Below are 16,879 nucleotides of genomic sequence, written 5' to 3'. Positions count from 1 at the left end.
CTAGATTATTCAATATCAAAACCAAAAATCAAGTACTAAACTTGGTAATTTCTGTAAAGCTCCTATAAACTCACTAAGCAGGCTTTTCCGAAAACAAACTTTTTTCGTTTAAGTTTCTTTAACAGTATTTAAACAACTTATTAGAAGTTGTTAAACAAGTTCGAACTTCTATAAGCAATTAAATTCTGAAGCAAGCTCAATACAAGCTGTATAAAAAGTAGTACCTGTGAGATCTCAATTTATAGAAGCTATTGTGCTAGTTGGGATTTAGCTATCGTTTATTTATTGACGATTATTGAGAAAATAAAAAAAAAAAAAAACAATTTCAATTTCCGGAATCGAACCTGGGACACCCGAGTAAGAGGCAACTACTAAATCACCTAGACTAATACGACTTCTAAGGATACGAAAACTTTTATTTATATAAACTATTTAGGAAATATTGAATCAGAATTGACTTAAAATAGCTATAAAGATTGTCAAACTGTAAAACGATTATCATCGATTCGATTATCGTTTTCAAAATTACGGAATGACCCCCCAGGTTTAGCTTAAAAAAAATATGTATGGGAAAGCTTGTGTTTTGGATGTGGTTATGGACTTTTTAGCAAAAACCCGGTATTGTTCGGTGTGAAAAGGCTATAAAATGGCTTGACCACACTGTAAAGGCTTGGCCACACCGGAGGGTACGCGGTAGCGGTACGGGTAGCGGCAACGATATTTGTATTAAAAAAATTCCACACCCGAACGTTGATGTGTCAGTTTGGAATTTTTTCCATACAAATACCCGTACCGTTACCTGTACCTCTACCGCGTACCCTCCGGTGTGGCCAAGCCTTAAGGTATGCAGTTAGCGATAGCGGTCCGGGTAGCGGTACCAGTACTTGTATGAAATAAATTCCAAGCCCTAAAGGCTTGGCCACACCGGAGGGTATGCCGGTAGCGGTACGGGTAGTGGTAACGATATTTGTATGAACAAAATTCCACATCCGCGGTATAGCGGTAACGATATTTGTACTAAAAAAATTCCACACCCGAACGTTGATGTGTCAGTTTGGAATTTTTTCCATACAAATACCCGTACCGTTACCTGTACCTCTACCGCGTACCCTCTGGTGTGGCCAAGCCTTAAAGAGCAAAATTTTAAAGTATACCATAGTACTAAAAATGTTAAGTACTATTTGTTCTAAATTTTTGACTACTTAACTACTGGACGCACTCATTTTAAATGTCAGTCGGCTTGTCAATTTTTTTCTTGTGAGCTGTGAAAAAGTAAAATATTTACAAATTATTTTATTTTTTTTATTAAAATCGAAAGCAAAATGCTTGAAAAAAAGCCAGAAAAGAAACAAAATGATTCAAAACCCAGAGACGATGGGGTTGAACTTGAAAATCAATTCATTTTAAGAATTCCAGAGGTAAGACTATCCAAATTATATCAATTTTTTACAGCCAACTGATTTTGTTCTCCTAGGAGCCTGCAAAAATACTACATGAAGCTCTTCTATCAGGCAACCTCAAAGATCGGCTTGCCATTAAAATGGACAGCGACTTACGATATGGTGAAGTACGTTTCGATCATTGGCTACTACATGCAAAGATTGTTGATTTGCCAACAATTATGGAATGCCTCAAAACCATCGATAACAAGAGTTTTTATAAAACTGCAGATGTTTGCCAAATTGTAATTTGTTTTTAATAAAAATAGCTTTTTTTTATTATAATATTAACTTTATTTAAAGATGATTTGTAAAGAAGAACCCGATGCTCCAGTTCCTGAAGATGAATCACCCAACAAAGCCAAAAAGAAGGATCCCAACAAGGTTGACAAAAAGTTCCTCTGGCCACATGGTATAACGCCACCCTGTAAGAACATACGTAAACGTCGCTTCCGCAAAACTCTCAAAAAGAAATATGTCGAAGCTCCAGAAATTGAGAAAGAAGTAAAACGTTTACTTCGTGTCGACAACGATGCAGTAAATGTTAAGTATGAGATAATCAATGAAGACGATGACAAGTCTGGTGGAATGCTCAATTCTAAAGATCAATCTACAGATAACGAGGAAACACTCCAAGATGATAAATTGCTTAACGACTCCAACAAGGACATCAATGTCGAATCGGATGGCGAAGAAGAAAGACCTTCGTCGATGCCAAGCAATATGCGCGATGTAGCCGAGCATGATATTTTTGGTGAGGAAGTTTCCTCATCAGATGATGAAGATAGGCCTGTTAGACGCGACATTGAAGAAACTTCTCGTCTATCGGCTGATGACAGTCGCATGTCGGAAGAATATTCAATGTCTGGAACTCATAATCAGAAGGAAATTGTCACAGAGTTCAATAAATCCATGTTTGGAAGCCCTAAAGATCCTTCCAAATCATTCGGAGGCTCCAATTCAAGTTTAGCCGGTCCAAGTGGTTTCTATGAGGAACAAAAACGAAACGACTCCGACGATGAATATTCAAATGAGGCACAAATGACACGAGAACAAATAACTGCTAAAATATCCGAGTTACGTGGTCAATGTGATGACCTCAAGGTTCAACAATCCCAGAAATCTCAAGAGATTTCATCCATTCAAAATCCAACTTTGAAACAACGACTACAAGAAACCCTCGAGAATTTATTGAGTCAAATTGTTGAAAAAGAATTAGAAATACAAGATTATCAAAACATGCTCTAAATTTAAAAATTGCACTATGTAATTCATTTTTTTGATTGTTTAAAATTTAACTACACATTATTTTTTCTGTCGTTATGTTTGTACATAAAAAGAATATAACGGCGATAATAAAAAAAAAATATAACAAAAATACCATTTACATTATGATAATAAATTAAGTAACCACCAGGAATTTGAGTTTCATTTTGAATAAACGCTAAAGATTTAATCACACTTTTTCTGAGGTGCCATTATTGTTGGATTCTTTTTGTGTTTCCGTAAAGAAATTTGAATCTTTCAAATACCGGTGCTCTGGATTGTCAAGAGCTACCTCTGCATCGTTTATGTCTTTTTTGATTGTAGCCACTAGCGCTTCTAGAGAGTCAAAGTTCTTTTCTGGTCGTAGGTAGCCTACTATAATTACTTTAAGTATACAGCCGTAGAGATCTCTGTTGTATTCATGTAATATATGCGTCTCCTGCAATGAAACAAAAACAAAATTAAAAAACAATTAAAACTTAATTTGTTGAACTTATTCTGATTATTTAAACTTACTTACTGAATTACTTTTTTTTTAATTTAATATGGAAATAGTTGCTTAGTGGTGTCGTAAAATTTCGAAAACGTTAAGTGAAATTTTTCAAAAAAAAATTTCAGCATAACTTCATGATACGAGAAGCACTAACCGCAGGCACTATTAATGTAAATTAATGATCCTGAGTAGATTAGAATTGATTGGGTCAGAGCTACACGGGTTCCGGGGGCTAGAAACACAATTCACGAGTTCAAAACTTTGGTAGCGTTTTGACTATTTGAATTTTTTGTGACTGTTTGATATCTCTAAAACTGATGATGCAAACAAATATATGGAATATTGCGATCGTTTAACAACACTATATCTTACTAACAAATTTGTTTATGGAGGTGAGAAAAATACGCAAACAAAGAGAAGCTACAAAGAGAAAGTCAAGTAGCACAACTTGGTATTTATTTAATATAATTTGAATAAAATTTAAATTAAATAATTTGGCCTCATTTTTGCTTGTTCTTATGAAAAACGGTTATTTTACTTGTTATTATTTCAAAAAAGTATCAAATATTAAAATTTAGAAAATATGCCAAGGATCGTCTATAGCGGAATGGCCCTGAACTGGTTGATGATGCAAGACATTCTGAGAAGACATTCAATAGACATCCACTAGATCTAAATGGGATATCCTAAGACAAAGAGAAGTTCCGAAATGAGCAATTTAAAACTAAAATAATGCCCAGTATGAGTAGACAAAGTGTTCCCAACAAAATTTGGAAACACCAGGGAAGCGTTTTTAGTTTTTGCCCTTTATTATAGTCCATTTGGAATACAATTCCTATTGGTTGGCTGTAGTGTTCTAGGTCCATTATCGTCGGCATCATAAGGAAACCTCGTAACTCCCAAAATCAAAATTTTACAGGAGAGACAAAAGAGTAGAGAAACAACAGAGTAGTTGGGGAGTTAAGTGCTGTACAAAATTTGAATTTAAGTCTATTTAGAGTTTTCGGAATGGCTTCAAATTTTCTGGGTAGCTCCGCTGATATATTTTCTAAAAAATGGCATTCAAAAGTCATTTTCGAAAAGAGGTGGAGTTACGAGGTTTCCTTATGAGACCGACGATATGTATTAAATTCTTTGGGTTTGATTTAAAAAATCACAAAAAAATATTGATATTTCATATCTCAGGTCAAGTATACCATTTGAATTATTTTATCTATTAAAATTAAATTAATTTGAATTTCTAAATTCTATTGATTTGTAAACTATCTTGTTTAATTTAATCAATTCAATATACTACTTGTGGTATGTAAATAATATATAATAATCAAATAAAACCACACCACAATTGAACTTCAAGTTTTAATTAAAAATTTGATATTTTACGTGCGGTTTTAATATCTAATTCACAAACTATTGCCTCTCAAAGTGGATCATACTTTGAAATATTAGATAAGAAACAACAAACATCAGAGTTTTTTTTTTTTAAACTAACTATAAGTATTGCAACTTACTACTTTTTATGTACATACAGCAACTCAATACAAGGGATTCTGTTTTAAATTTTACTATCTTAAGTTTAACTCTCATGAAATTCTTTCTTTAAAATGCTAAATAAAATATCGTCAGCTGAGAATAGCAAGGTCTGGCTATAAAATCTATACAAAGTAGATATCACATATTCTCAACTTACTATAATATAGTCATATTATGTGATTGTTTAACATTGAGTCGGCGCAAAAAACAAAAAAAAGGAAACAGTATTTTGGAAATTTGATCTGATTTGTTTAACTAATTGATTTTACGTGTAGGGCCCTTAACTGTTTTGTTGATATCATTCACATTAATTTATGATACGTTTTAATAATTCATTAACATTTTCATCATTTACTTTTTTTTTCATCAAAGATCCAACCATAAATGTAGAACAAATTATGAAACAAAACTCTCATGCCAATATGACTCATTATTTTCGCTAATTGTGATTGCTTTAAGTGGTTATTTGGGGAATTACTTATTATTATAAAAATCCACCGGAAATATTTTAGCAATTAAACAAAAACAAATAGCTACAAATTAAGAGAATAGATTTACAAGCCTAAGGGTTCTGTGGATTTTCGCTTTCGAATTTAGTTACCTAAACCAAACATGCAAAAGTCAAGTCAAGAGAAGTTATCTCTGGCTGTGGTGATTATCTATCTTTCTTTTATGCGTAAAAATTCTTCCAAGTTGTTATCTCGAACAATCCTACAATTTCTAAGTTATTGACTTGGTAGTATAGTAATTTTTTTTATCGTACGGAGGTGTGATTATGATTATGTTTAAACAAAGTCAATGATACGTAGTATACAGACAAAATAAAATTATTTTAGTAACACTTTTTGAAGGTATCATGTGTCAGGTCTTAAGATTTATAAATTAAGCATTTCGACTAAGCTGAACTTTAATAAAAAAAAAAATTGTTAAAAACTAAGACAGAAAATCTTACAAGTTAAGAAACTTCTAATAAAAAAAATGTGTATTATTTTAGATTGGTTTTAAGTTTTTTTCAGGTTTTTTACCCAATTTAAATAAAGATTCTGCATTGAATTGGTTTTTCAATCTTGATGCAAAAAGTGGAATGCAAAAAATGGTATTGATGCAGGTACAGGTTCATATTGTATACACTTTCAAGAAAAATACATACAAATACATACATATTTTTCAATCTGGAAATGGATCTTTGAAATTCGAAATTTCTTGGTCATAAAGACAAATATAATTATTTTTTATCAATTGTAGCTTTTTAATTATTAGAAAATTTCTACTTCATTAAATAGTCAAATAGACAAAAGTTATAACAACATTGGATACTTTTTGCAAAAGTACAAATATTTTTTCGAACAAGCGCGATTTGGCTGTAGAAAAAACGGTTTATAATTTGTTTTCGCAAAAATTTACTAGTGACGGAATGCTAAGTACAAGTGAATTTTATACTAGTCAAGAAGACTAATAAAATATATTTTGTGTGGTTAAATAGATCATTTGAATTTAAAAATTCATATTTCTTCTAAAAAAAAAATAACAACCCTTAAAAAGTGGTGTAAATTATGTTTTTTCTCAATGGTTCTTTTATTTGTAAGAATTTTTAAATGGCAAACTATCACGGACTTGAACTTAAAAATTATTTCAAAATCAATATAGCTTGTATCAAATCAAAAGTCCGGACTCTGAGTTTATTTTCTCCCTTCCAATAAAATTGAGTAAAAATAGACAAAAAACTCAATTTTATTGGCTCATTGCGACAAATCAACTCAAAAATAACAACAAATCATGCTTGTTTGAATGAAAGAAATGCAAGAAAAATCTGAATTTGTTTATTAATGATTTCGATGGTGATGACTCCAAAATAATTGAAAAATAAAAATAAGATATTTACTGCCCAATTATACAAATAAAAAGATGTGAATATAATTTTAAGTCATGAATTGACAAATCCGATATTTCGGATGCATCTTCACCCAGGCCTATAACAATATTTTCGGTAAAATTATCCCAACTGCCTTCAAATGATAAATAATTAAATAATTGTTTGCTTTTTTGTATTGCCCGCTGATATGGAGTGATGCAAGTCCGGGAGACTTGGCTCCGCTTTCTGAGGCTAACACAGCGAGTCTTACAGACGGATCAATTAATTAAAAAAGCGATATCAAGAACTGTTTTTTATTATTTTATCGTAATTTTAGAAAAAGTTCAGGTGCGTCATAAGTGCTACCTTCCAGTGAGCGATTGAGTTTTTTATTTTTGCTCAATTTTCGATGGGACTTTTGATTTGAAACGACCTATAGCAATAGGTGGGCCTAGGGGAATTACAAAAATACTAGTCTCTATAGTTTTTAAAAGGCTTTGGGATATTTCCCTATTTTTGAAAGAAGACATTCACACCTTTCCAACAATTTGAAAAAAATGTCGTTTGGGTCACAAACCCTGACATCCTAATTTTCTGATTTTTCAAACATACTGTATACATAGTATTGTCCCTAATTGTTCGAAATACCAATTTTCAGTAGATTAAAACACATTGTTGGATTGGTCTTTTCAATGAACAGTTTTTAAAAAACTTATTTTCTCTCTCTTAAATAAATTTAATGTTAGCTTATTTTCGTTTCCAAAATTCATTAAACTTTCAATAGTCTATTTAATATTTATATTCTTACATACTCAAAACAGTAAGTAAGTGTAAATATTGTCCCATAAAACTCTTGTTTGTGCATTAAGGGTAAAACAAACCAATTGAAATTAAGAAGATATTATTTTATATGACTACGTAAAATTAAAATTAAATATCTGCTAGGGCAAATTTTGTCTGTCATCTCAGTTTGAACTTATTTCTAAGAACTCGCGTTTTTTTTAGATTAACATTATTCTTCTGATAGCCTATCTTTACATATTTGCCTTGATTCAAAATCTGCTAAAACGACTTTTGTAATGAATCAGTAAAGTTTAATAAATTCTTCAAAAACGTAATTGGTTAAAATCGTTCCAAAATAATTTGCTAAAATATTATATTTCGAATAGTATACTTTTTTTATGAAGATAAAACTTAAGATTTATCATTGCAATTAAATGAAAAGTTACCGTTAAATTTCTAATAAATTTATGAATAAGAAAATTGATGTTTTAGCAGTGAAAAATTATACGAGTCAATTCTTCCAAAGACTTAACTAAAACGCATTTGAAAAATATCCAAAGGCGGCGAAATTTTATTAAAGCGGCCCTGCAAATTACACACGTGATTGTCATTGGTTTTTTATTACACACAAATTGAAATCTCTGTCATAATACAATATAGGTATATACACAGATCAGATAGTATGTATATGTAATTACCCAAAAACAAAAAAAAAAGCAATTTCATAGATACATCTTCATTAAAAAAAAAAATAATATTAAACTATTTACACGTGCATCGCACACTTTCAAATAATTTAATACTTTTGCAAATAACATACTGAAATTTTTCAGATAAACAACAATCTCATCTGTAATTTATAGATACGATAGATTGCAAACAACTACAACATTTACGTTTCAATCAATAAATAATTCTTCTTCCTAATGACGCACTATATGAATGAACAATTAATATAAAAATAAAGGTCGTTTTCAATTACATACTGATAACAAATTAAGCATAAACTGCCTTTGCCTGTTGATTCACTTACCATGCTCTTCTGTTTGTTTTCATAGAATGGATTCCAGCCTACGCTCATGACCATTTTATGAACTTCTCCACTATCTATATTCGCCCAACCGTAATAGACTCCAGTGACGAAATCCGATGGTAGAGCCTGTACAACATCGAGTGGAAAGTTGGCTATTTTGCAGATAATTAAAAACAAAATAACACCAAGTCAACCAAATTATTATGCAACTCATCAATAAAAAAAAAACTAACCAGTAGGTATTCCAAGTTCTTTGGAGCCACGTCCAAATCCAGGAACAATTTCTCCAGAGGCGTAATGAGGTAGACTTGCCATTCTTCTGAATGTTGTGATGGAGCGAACTGCTATTAATGTTGAATGAACGTCTGCACTTCTTGCTAGCTTATTGGCGACTCCAGCCACAGCAATCAATCGCAAATTGAATAGTCTGAAGGTTAACACATATAAAGCAATATTCAGAACAATCGCGAAATTGTTAGTTTGTTTAGACTTTTTATGTGAAATTTTATAAGGCGCTATCATACCCTAAACAAATCGTCATGTTAAAAATCACAGTAGTGCCGTAAAAAAACTAGAAAAAAAAAATGACTGATTTGATAGTGTGGATGGAATGTAATTTTACTTTCTTTTTTGTTTTTTGTTCAATATGTCAGATTAATAGGTTCCACAAATAGTGGCTGTGTTCAGGTATTTTTTAATAGTTTTCTGATAGCTTTTTCAAGGCAGACCGAAAAAACGGTTTTTTGGCAAAAAGTTTTTGAAAAAGCCTAGTACGCTGCTGAAGCGAAACGAAAAAATTTGAAGTCTCCAAAGTCAACAGCGGACATGTTAACAAAAAAATACCATCTGGTATTATAGCAGAGTAAAAATAATAAAACTACAAATACTACAAAAATTCAAGAAAAAACATCCGAAAATAAGTTTAAAAGCAAAAACAAAACAAATTTAATTTCGTTCAAGATTTCGTTAACGAAATTTTGTATGGACAATTTCGTTTCGCATCAGCAGCATACTAGGCTAAACACAGGAGAAATTTTTTCAATTGGTCGCTTTAATTTTTAAGTAAAGCTTATAGTACGCTGCTGATGCGAAACGAACAATTTTCAAGTCTCCAAAGTCGACATCGAAAATGCTAACGAAAAAATATCATTGAGTATTCTGTCAAAGTCAAAATAAAAAAATTCAAAATTAATTTAAAATCAAGAAAAATCAACAGAAAATAATTCTTAAAGCAAGAAATAAATGAATTAAAAGTGAAAAAAACCGTCAACCGTAAAGCCTAGTACGCAGATCGGGAAAATTTAATTTCTCATACAAATTTTATCTCGGGACGAATTTTGTCTTGAATATTTTTCCAAGCAGTACGCAGTTCAAGCGCAAAATTTGAATATTTGGAGCCACTGTAAAGAAAAAGTCTCCACTTAATTTTGCGTGGATAAATAATGTTCGAAGCATTATAAGCCATTACTTCAATGACCTAAAAGGTGAAAAGTGGGAAATTTTCAAAACTAAACAATTTTTATTTCTTTCTAGCGCTATTTCAAACTCACAAAATGAGTTTGAAAATTTTCACTTTTTGACTTTTTGCAAAAAAGTGGCAGTAGTTGTAGTTATGCCTTTATTCTGCCGGTAAAAATTGTGACAAGGAAAAGAAAACAAAATTGAAAAAAAAATCAAACAAAATTAAGGTGGACTCTTTAATAAATTACTTGGAAAGTGAAGACGAAGCAAATACAACTCAGAATCAAATCAAAAACAAAAAAAAAATTATTTAATTTGAAAGAAAGAGGGTAAACTGCCCTATTGTTGCCACTCCCCATGTGATATTGGCACCTTGAGTTTAAAAACCATTTACAGCTTCTATTTTTATTTTAGGTTTAAAAATTCACTCTTCTCGCCTTTTTTGGCATATTCTTAGCAAACGAGATATTAGGTGTATTTTTTATTACCATCGGTCTTAACTGGACAAAAAAACACAGTCGGGGCTAAGCAATTTACATGTTAAATACAAAAACACTTTAGCCCCTGGGGCTTAGTTGTTTAGCCCAGAGAATTCTCTGGGCTTAACTTTTTCAACAGATTTAAACCTGTGCTACCAAATCAACTTGTTCGTAAATTGTTTAGAATTTGTTTAAAAACATCAAAACTAATGTTTGGAATGACAATTATTTTAAATATTTATTTAATAGTAAGTTAAACTTTATTTTGTTTTCAAAAACACACAAGAAAACCCAAAAGCGAAAAATATAACAACTTTATATTTTTTGTGTGTTTTTGTGTCAGCTGATTTCGGAGCATTTAATATGCAGTGCTGCCAATTTTTCTCGCTAAGCCCCGAGGCGTTGTTTTTTTTTGTCCAGTTAAGCCCGATGGTAATACAAAACACACCTATTGATAAATACAAAAAAAAAGTATTAAGGCTTAACTACATACACCACTTTTTGAAAAAGTACAAAAGTGAAAATATTTTTTTTCTGGGTAGCGCAATTGTTTTGTGAAAAAGAGTATATTATTATTATTATTATTATTATTATTATTATTATTATTATTATTATTATTATCGACTTTCGTAAGAATTCTCAGTTCCTATGGAACTGGAAAAGTACCTATCCCGGGCTATGCCAAGGGATGAGGCTCTGTTGGAGCATAGACCATGTTCTAGCCCTTTTTTTTGCGGTTGGCTGGATCACGGTTGTTCCAAAAACTTGCGTACGGTCCTGCAGCTATTCAATATGATGGACTTCAATATATCGTGCACAAGGTGGTCGCATTGCATTCTTTTTAGTTCCTCCATAACGTTATTTCCAATCATACCCGTACTAGATACAACAATTGGTACTATCCGAATACTCCTTAATTTTTCTCGTTGTTTAACTTCGTGAGCTAGATCTGCGTATTTCGATAACTTTTCACCAAATGTTCGATTTAGATTGGCCGTCAACGGAACCGCTATATCTATTATGAACCCACACAAATTTGTTTTGTCGATCCACACTATATCCGGGCGATTCGCTAGAATTGTGTGGTCCGTACTCATTTGGCGATCCCAATATAGTTTGTAGCTGTTGTTGAAGATTACTTCGTCCGCTTCATATTCGTAATATGGCTTCTTGGAGCTAATGAGCTTTAACCTCAAGGCGAGTTCTTGGTGGATTATTTTGGCAACATCATTGTGCCGTTTAAGGTATTCGTGGTTTGCCAACATTGAGCATCCATTCAAAATGTGTTCAATAGACTCTAGGGATTGGTGGCATCGTCTGCAACCGTTATCGATATCCTCATGAAGAATGGCTCGCCGATACTGCCTTGTTGCCACAACTCCATCTTGAATTGCCATGATAAAACCTTCAGTTTCTGGAAACAGCTGTCCCTTTTGAAGCCATTCGGTTGACCTAGCTTTATCTATATCCACAGAATTCAATTGGAAGGGGTACTTTCCATGAATAGCTTTCGCCTTCCACTGTTCGACTCGGCTCGAAATTGTAAAAATATGGGGCTGATATTCATGCTCACTTAATTTTAAAGGAGTAAAGTTTTTATCCATCTCCATGATTTTTTGATACCTGAGATTGCCACTAGTTTCCATGAAATACTGCCTTAATTTGACCACTTGCATGCCTTGCTGGTTTACTAGATCTAGTATTCCCAACCCACCTTCATTTCGCGGTAAAGTTGTTCTCTCAATCGCCGATTTAGGGTGATGAAATCGTTGCGACGTCAGCACTACTCTTATTTGTCTTTGAAGGTCTTCCAAATCAGTCTCACTCCACTTTATCAAACCAAAGGAATATAAGAGTACAGGAATTGCGAAGCTATTAATGGCTTTTGTTAAGTTACCACTGTTGAGTTTTGTTTTGCATAACTTTTTTACTCTTTCAATGAAACTTGTTTTTAGTTGCTGCTTCATTGTTGTGTGCTGTATGCTTTTCATTTCCAGAACTCCAAGATATTTATAAGGTTCATTTTCTTGTAGCGTTTCAATGGTCCCTTCTGCAAAATCAAAACCTTCAGTTCTTTCGATTTTTCCACGTATCATTTCCACCGCTTTGCACTTATCGAACCCAAAGTTCATTTTTATATCTTCACTAAATTTCTTCACTATATTGAGAAGACTCTGAAGATGTTTTCTAGATCTCGCAAATAGCTTAAGATCATCAATATATAGAAGATGCGTGATACTCATTTCTCGCTCGATCCTGTATCCGTTCGATGATTCATTTAGCAGTTTACTAAGGGGCGCCAGACTCAAGCAAAACCACAGCGGACTAAAAGAATCTCCTTGGAATAATCCTCTTCTCACACATATCTCCCTAGTTGTGGATCCTCCAACATGTATAGTCGTTTTCCATTGGTCCATAGAATACATAAAGAATTCCACTATTTTGTTATCCACTCCGTGAATTCTTAATGCTTCAATTAAGTATGAATGGGGTACGTTATCATATGCGTTTTGGTAATCAATATAAGCTACACTTAAGTTTCGATTATTATGAACTGAGTTTTGGGCGATTATAGCATCAATCGTGATCAGTTCCTTACATCCTCTGGATCTTTTAGCGCATCCTTTTTGTTCACATGGGATTATGCCATTCGAATCACAGTGCTGCCAAATTCTATTGCTTATAATGGCAGTAAAAGCTTTATATAATGTAACTAAACATGTTATTAGCCTAAAAGCACTCGGATTTTCCGTATCTCTATTTTTTGGGATAAGAAAGGTTCGCCCTTTTGTAAAAAATTCTGGAATTCTTTGTTCCTTATCCAATATTTTGTTGAAACATCGAACAACATGAGGATGAGCGCTTGTTAATCTTTTAAGCCAAAAGTTTTGAAGTTCATCCGGCCCTGGGGCTTTCCAGTTAATGGAGTTGCTAAGCACCTCCCGAAGATCTTCAACACTTATTGGACTGCTCGTCATAAGTGGAAACTGTTGAAAAGCGGTTAACCATGTTGCTTGGTTATTATGTGTTTCTGGTTTTTCCAACACATTTTCCCAAAACCTCTCAAAAGGAGTTATATCTTCTATCGGTGTTATTGCCAAATTGCTATTTCCATTTAGACTAGCATAAAACTTCCTTTGGTTAGCTTTAAAGGCCTTATTATCCTCTCTTCGTTTTCTAATCGATAAATACCTCTTCAAACGAGCACTGAATACCTGAAGTTTTTGGGTAAGTCTATCAATTATCATGTCCAGATCAAGGTGAGTGAGTTCTTCCGGTCTTTTGGGTCTGACAATTTTTTTAATCCTCCGCAGAAGTTTTCGGGACCTTATACCTTGTTTAAACATCATAAGTCTTCCAACATCTGCTCTCTGATTAGAAATTTTTGATTCTAACCTCGACTGCCAAACTGGTTTTCTATTTTCTGTTGGGTGGTTTTGACGTTGCTCGGAACTTACTGTTAGCCCCACACGGAGAAAAATGAATCTAGTATTTTATACTCCATATGACTAGTAAGGAAATTAAAGTAAAAAGCCCTAGATTTTAAGTAAAATTTACCTTACGTATTGAACATTTCTTGGTTCCGTAAAGTAATTTGTACAAGAAAATTATGATGAACAAAATAAAGTAGTATATACCTTACGAGTAGCAATATTTTCTTTAAGTAGAGTAAAATAAACCTTCATCCAAAAAAGTGTATGACTCTTTTCACTTTAAGATTCTAGTAAAACATATTTTACAAATTTAACTATTCTGTGAATAAGTTTTACCTTACACTAAGGTAATAATATTACCTAATTCTAGGAATTTTCCCCTATACATAGTAATAACTCTAAATTGCTGTCATTAAAAAGTCTGCCATTTTGTCTTCCATGTGTTTTGGAAATTTTTTTTTGTCAAAGCTTTTAGGTGTCCGGGTGCGGAATAATTAATAAAGAAATAAAATCTGTGTTTTTCTTTTGGAAGTGAAATGTTTTCATTACTTTTTGTGTTCCTTTATGCGTTGTTATTGGCTCCGTAATTACGGATAGCATATTTTTTTCTTGTGTTAGAATAATATATAGGTATCCATATGAATTAACATCATTCAATCTAATTAATTCATGAAGAATTAGATAAAAATTGGATCAAATAAAGTCAATTCCATTTTTATTGATGATGATGATATTTTCCTAAATAAAATTGTTTGTTTGCACCTTACAAAATTATAATAAACTAGGTAATTTATGTAATTATTGAAAAACATAACAGGGCCATACGTTACTTACTTCTAAATAGCTTTGAGGATTAAGTACGTGTTACCTACTTATGCTTTTCAATAATTACAAAATTCAACTTTTTTATTTTAATTTTTGTAAGATAAATGCATACAATTTTATTTAGAAAAATGTCATCAATAAAAATGAAATTGACTTTATTTGATCCAATCTGGAACTAAATTATATACCTTCCATAGAGAAGTTCAATTTACTTTAAAAATCAGTATTTTCAGCCTTATAGTAAGGTAAAATATGTACCTAACTTTCTAGTAATTTCTATTAGAAAGTCATACAAAAAAAGGCTTTACTGTAAAGTTAATCCTAAGCTATAAATTTACTAGAAAAGTAAGGTGAATTCCATTTTATTGGGGAGTCATCCCTATTTAAACTTTACATTAAAGTTAAATATACCAGAAATAAGGTAGTTCATACCTTATTTTTTCTCCGTGCAGAGTTCTTGTGATTGCCACCGCTGCACAAAATATAACACTTTGAACATGTGTTAACTCATGCCAACCCTGAAGTTCCGCATCGATTATATTATTCATATGGTTTATTAGATTCAATGTTTTTTTGGTGACAGGAACTTTTGGAATCCTTGGTCTTAAAAGTGGATCCATACCTTCAAATTCTATGTAGGCTTCCTGGAAATTATCAAAAGCTACTTGAAATAAAATATCTCCGGGGCCCAAAGAATCTCTGTATCTATTCAAAACTTCTTCACCTTGATTTGGTATTTCTTCCATATTTGGTTCTGGCTGAATTTCATTTAGGACTTCCACTTGCTGTGGTATTTCTGCCACACTATGTTCTGTTTCAGACCTTCTGCTCAAGAGGCTTAATCTTTGGCGTGGTCTCAACTCTTCCAAAATTTCTTGTTCAATCTGAACAATTTCAATACTTGGTAAGAGGAGTCTTCTTGTAATCGCTCTACATCTGTCAGCAACATTTTGCTCAGTTAATCTTTCACTGAGTTCTGGATATAAAGCAACAAAGTGAAGATGTTGTCTTGCTCTGTATCCAGCAGGATCAGTTCCGCATTTTGTAGCTCTAAAGTGACAGCGCATAATGTCTTTATTCATATTTGATGACCTGACCATGCTATGCGTTGTCTTTGTCTACCAGCTCGTGTGGTCTCAGATATAGACATCCTCGAAACAGTCGGAGCTGGTGCAGAAAGCTGGGGTGTTGTTTCTCTGCTAATAGGTCGCAGTTGTTCGGTTGTTCGGGTTATCCCGGTGCGCATATTCTGCGAATCTGCAGCACCACTACCGGCTTGCAAGCTGCTGACTCCAGCGGTAGCTCCAAAGTCAGCCCGGGCGCCCCCGGATGGCGGCATTCTAATAATTCTGTTTCTTAATCTTCTCTCCATTTTTATTGGGTTGGTTTACTGTTTCCTTCAGATGTGCATTTTAAATCATAGCCAGCATATTAGGCTTTTTGACGAAGGGATCACAGGTGCGTCAGGTCTAATGTTTTCGATGGATCCAGGTGGATTTAAGTCGCCTCTTACGACAGGCATGCCATACCTCGTGAATATTCTTACCCCTTACACGCAAGGGTTGGTTTACTGTATCCTTCAGATATGCATTTTAAAATCGTAGCCAGCATATTAGGCTGTTTTGACGGAGGGATCACAAGAGCGTCGGTCATAATGTTGTCGGTGGATCCAGGTTGGATTTTAGTCGCCTCTTACGACAGGCATACCTTACCACGGGAATATTCTCACCCCTTACCCGTAGGGGTTTATTATTATTATTATTATTATTATTATTATTATTATTATTATTATTATTATTATTATTATTATTATTATTATTATTATTATTATTATTATTATTATTATTATTATTTTTTATTAACAGAATAATTACAAATTTAAATTACAATGTTAATATTTATAAAGAACACAAGCTGCAGGGGCTAGCGGCTCTTACTTAAAAGCTAAATATAATTTTTAGAGAAAGAATAATGGAAAATTATAATACTTAGCCCTGATTTTTCAATTGTCAGTTAGACTATCAGAAGAATAAATGTCAATATAAAAAAAACTTTTATTCCTAAGAATAAGCTCTATCTGAGGTTTATCTGACTATTGAAAAATTGGCCCTTAGTTAAGTTATTCATAAAGTTATATACTTCACAGGATCATTTCTGTAGTAAGTCTTCTTTTACTAAATATAATTTTTAGAGAAAGAATAATGGAAAATTATAATACTTAGTTAAGTTATTCATAAAGTTATATACTTCACAGGATCATTTCTGTAGTAAGTCTTCTTTT

General features: G+C 32.6%; 3 protein-coding genes across 4 annotated transcripts; 1 reads left to right on the top strand and 2 right to left on the bottom strand.

Moving 5' to 3' along the window:
• Nucleotides 1-1,235: 1,235 nt before the first annotated feature.
• Nucleotides 1,236-2,731, top strand: LOC129915812 (transcription initiation factor TFIID subunit 7). Its single transcript, XM_055995499.1, has 3 exons — nucleotides 1,236-1,418; nucleotides 1,475-1,684; nucleotides 1,743-2,731. Exons 1-3 carry the CDS (start codon nucleotides 1,323-1,325, stop codon nucleotides 2,685-2,687), a joined length of 1,251 nt encoding a protein of 416 aa, XP_055851474.1. The 5' UTR covers nucleotides 1,236-1,322; the 3' UTR covers nucleotides 2,688-2,731.
• On the bottom strand, nucleotides 2,685-9,050 carry LOC129915817 (putative riboflavin kinase). 2 transcript variants are annotated; one of them, XM_055995505.1, is made up of 4 exons: nucleotides 8,924-9,050; nucleotides 8,633-8,826; nucleotides 8,400-8,551; nucleotides 2,685-3,144 (listed from the first exon to the last, which is right to left on the bottom strand). In XM_055995505.1, the coding sequence occupies exons 1-4, from the start codon at nucleotides 8,938-8,940 to the stop codon at nucleotides 2,896-2,898; spliced, it is 612 nt and encodes a 203-aa protein (XP_055851480.1). In that variant the 5' UTR covers nucleotides 8,941-9,050; the 3' UTR covers nucleotides 2,685-2,895. The 2 variants fall into 2 exon arrangements, with proteins under 2 accessions (XP_055851480.1, XP_055851479.1); XM_055995504.1 differs by having other exon boundaries at nucleotides 8,633-8,985.
• Nucleotides 9,051-11,085: 2,035 nt separating this feature from the next.
• On the bottom strand, nucleotides 11,086-15,680 carry LOC129915118 (uncharacterized). Its single transcript, XM_055994582.1, has 2 exons — nucleotides 15,031-15,680; nucleotides 11,086-13,573 (listed from the first exon to the last, which is right to left on the bottom strand). The coding sequence occupies exons 1-2, from the start codon at nucleotides 15,678-15,680 to the stop codon at nucleotides 11,086-11,088; spliced, it is 3,138 nt and encodes a 1,045-aa protein (XP_055850557.1).
• Between the last annotated feature and the right edge of the window lie 1,199 nt (nucleotides 15,681-16,879).

This window comes from Episyrphus balteatus, chromosome 3 (assembly GCF_945859705.1).
Source record: "Episyrphus balteatus chromosome 3, idEpiBalt1.1, whole genome shotgun sequence".
In the NCBI taxonomy this organism is placed as follows: Eukaryota; Metazoa; Arthropoda; class Insecta; order Diptera; family Syrphidae; genus Episyrphus; species Episyrphus balteatus.
The sequence above is the reverse complement of the archived record's forward strand: the minus strand, read 5'-3'. Positions and strand labels throughout refer to the sequence as shown.

What these genes read in the sequence shown, in the direction of transcription:
- LOC129915118 (XM_055994582.1), bottom strand. Translation starts at nt 15,680, where the DNA reads ATGAATAAAGACATTATGCGCTGTCACTTTAGAGCTACAAAATGCGGA. An exon ending in CTGCACGGAGAAAAAATAAG is followed by an intron (nt 13,574 to 15,030) that starts GTATGAACTACC and finishes GATAATTGATAG; the next exon opens with ACTTACCCAAAAACTTCAGG.
- LOC129915812 (XM_055995499.1), top strand. Translation starts at nt 1,323, where the DNA reads ATGCTTGAAAAAAAGCCAGAAAAGAAACAAAATGATTCAAAACCCAGA. An exon ending in TCATTTTAAGAATTCCAGAG is followed by an intron (nt 1,419 to 1,474) that starts GTAAGACTATCC and finishes TTGTTCTCCTAG; the next exon opens with GAGCCTGCAAAAATACTACA. An exon ending in CTGCAGATGTTTGCCAAATT is followed by an intron (nt 1,685 to 1,742) that starts GTAATTTGTTTT and finishes CTTTATTTAAAG; the next exon opens with ATGATTTGTAAAGAAGAACC.
- LOC129915817 (XM_055995504.1), bottom strand. Translation starts at nt 8,921, where the DNA reads ATGATAGCGCCTTATAAAATTTCACATAAAAAGTCTAAACAAACTAAC. An exon ending in AGAACTTGGAATACCTACTG is followed by an intron (nt 8,552 to 8,632) that starts GTTAGTTTTTTT and finishes TCTGCAAAATAG; the next exon opens with CCAACTTTCCACTCGATGTT. An exon ending in AAAACAAACAGAAGAGCATG is followed by an intron (nt 3,145 to 8,399) that starts GTAAGTGAATCA and finishes GTTTCATTGCAG; the next exon opens with GAGACGCATATATTACATGA.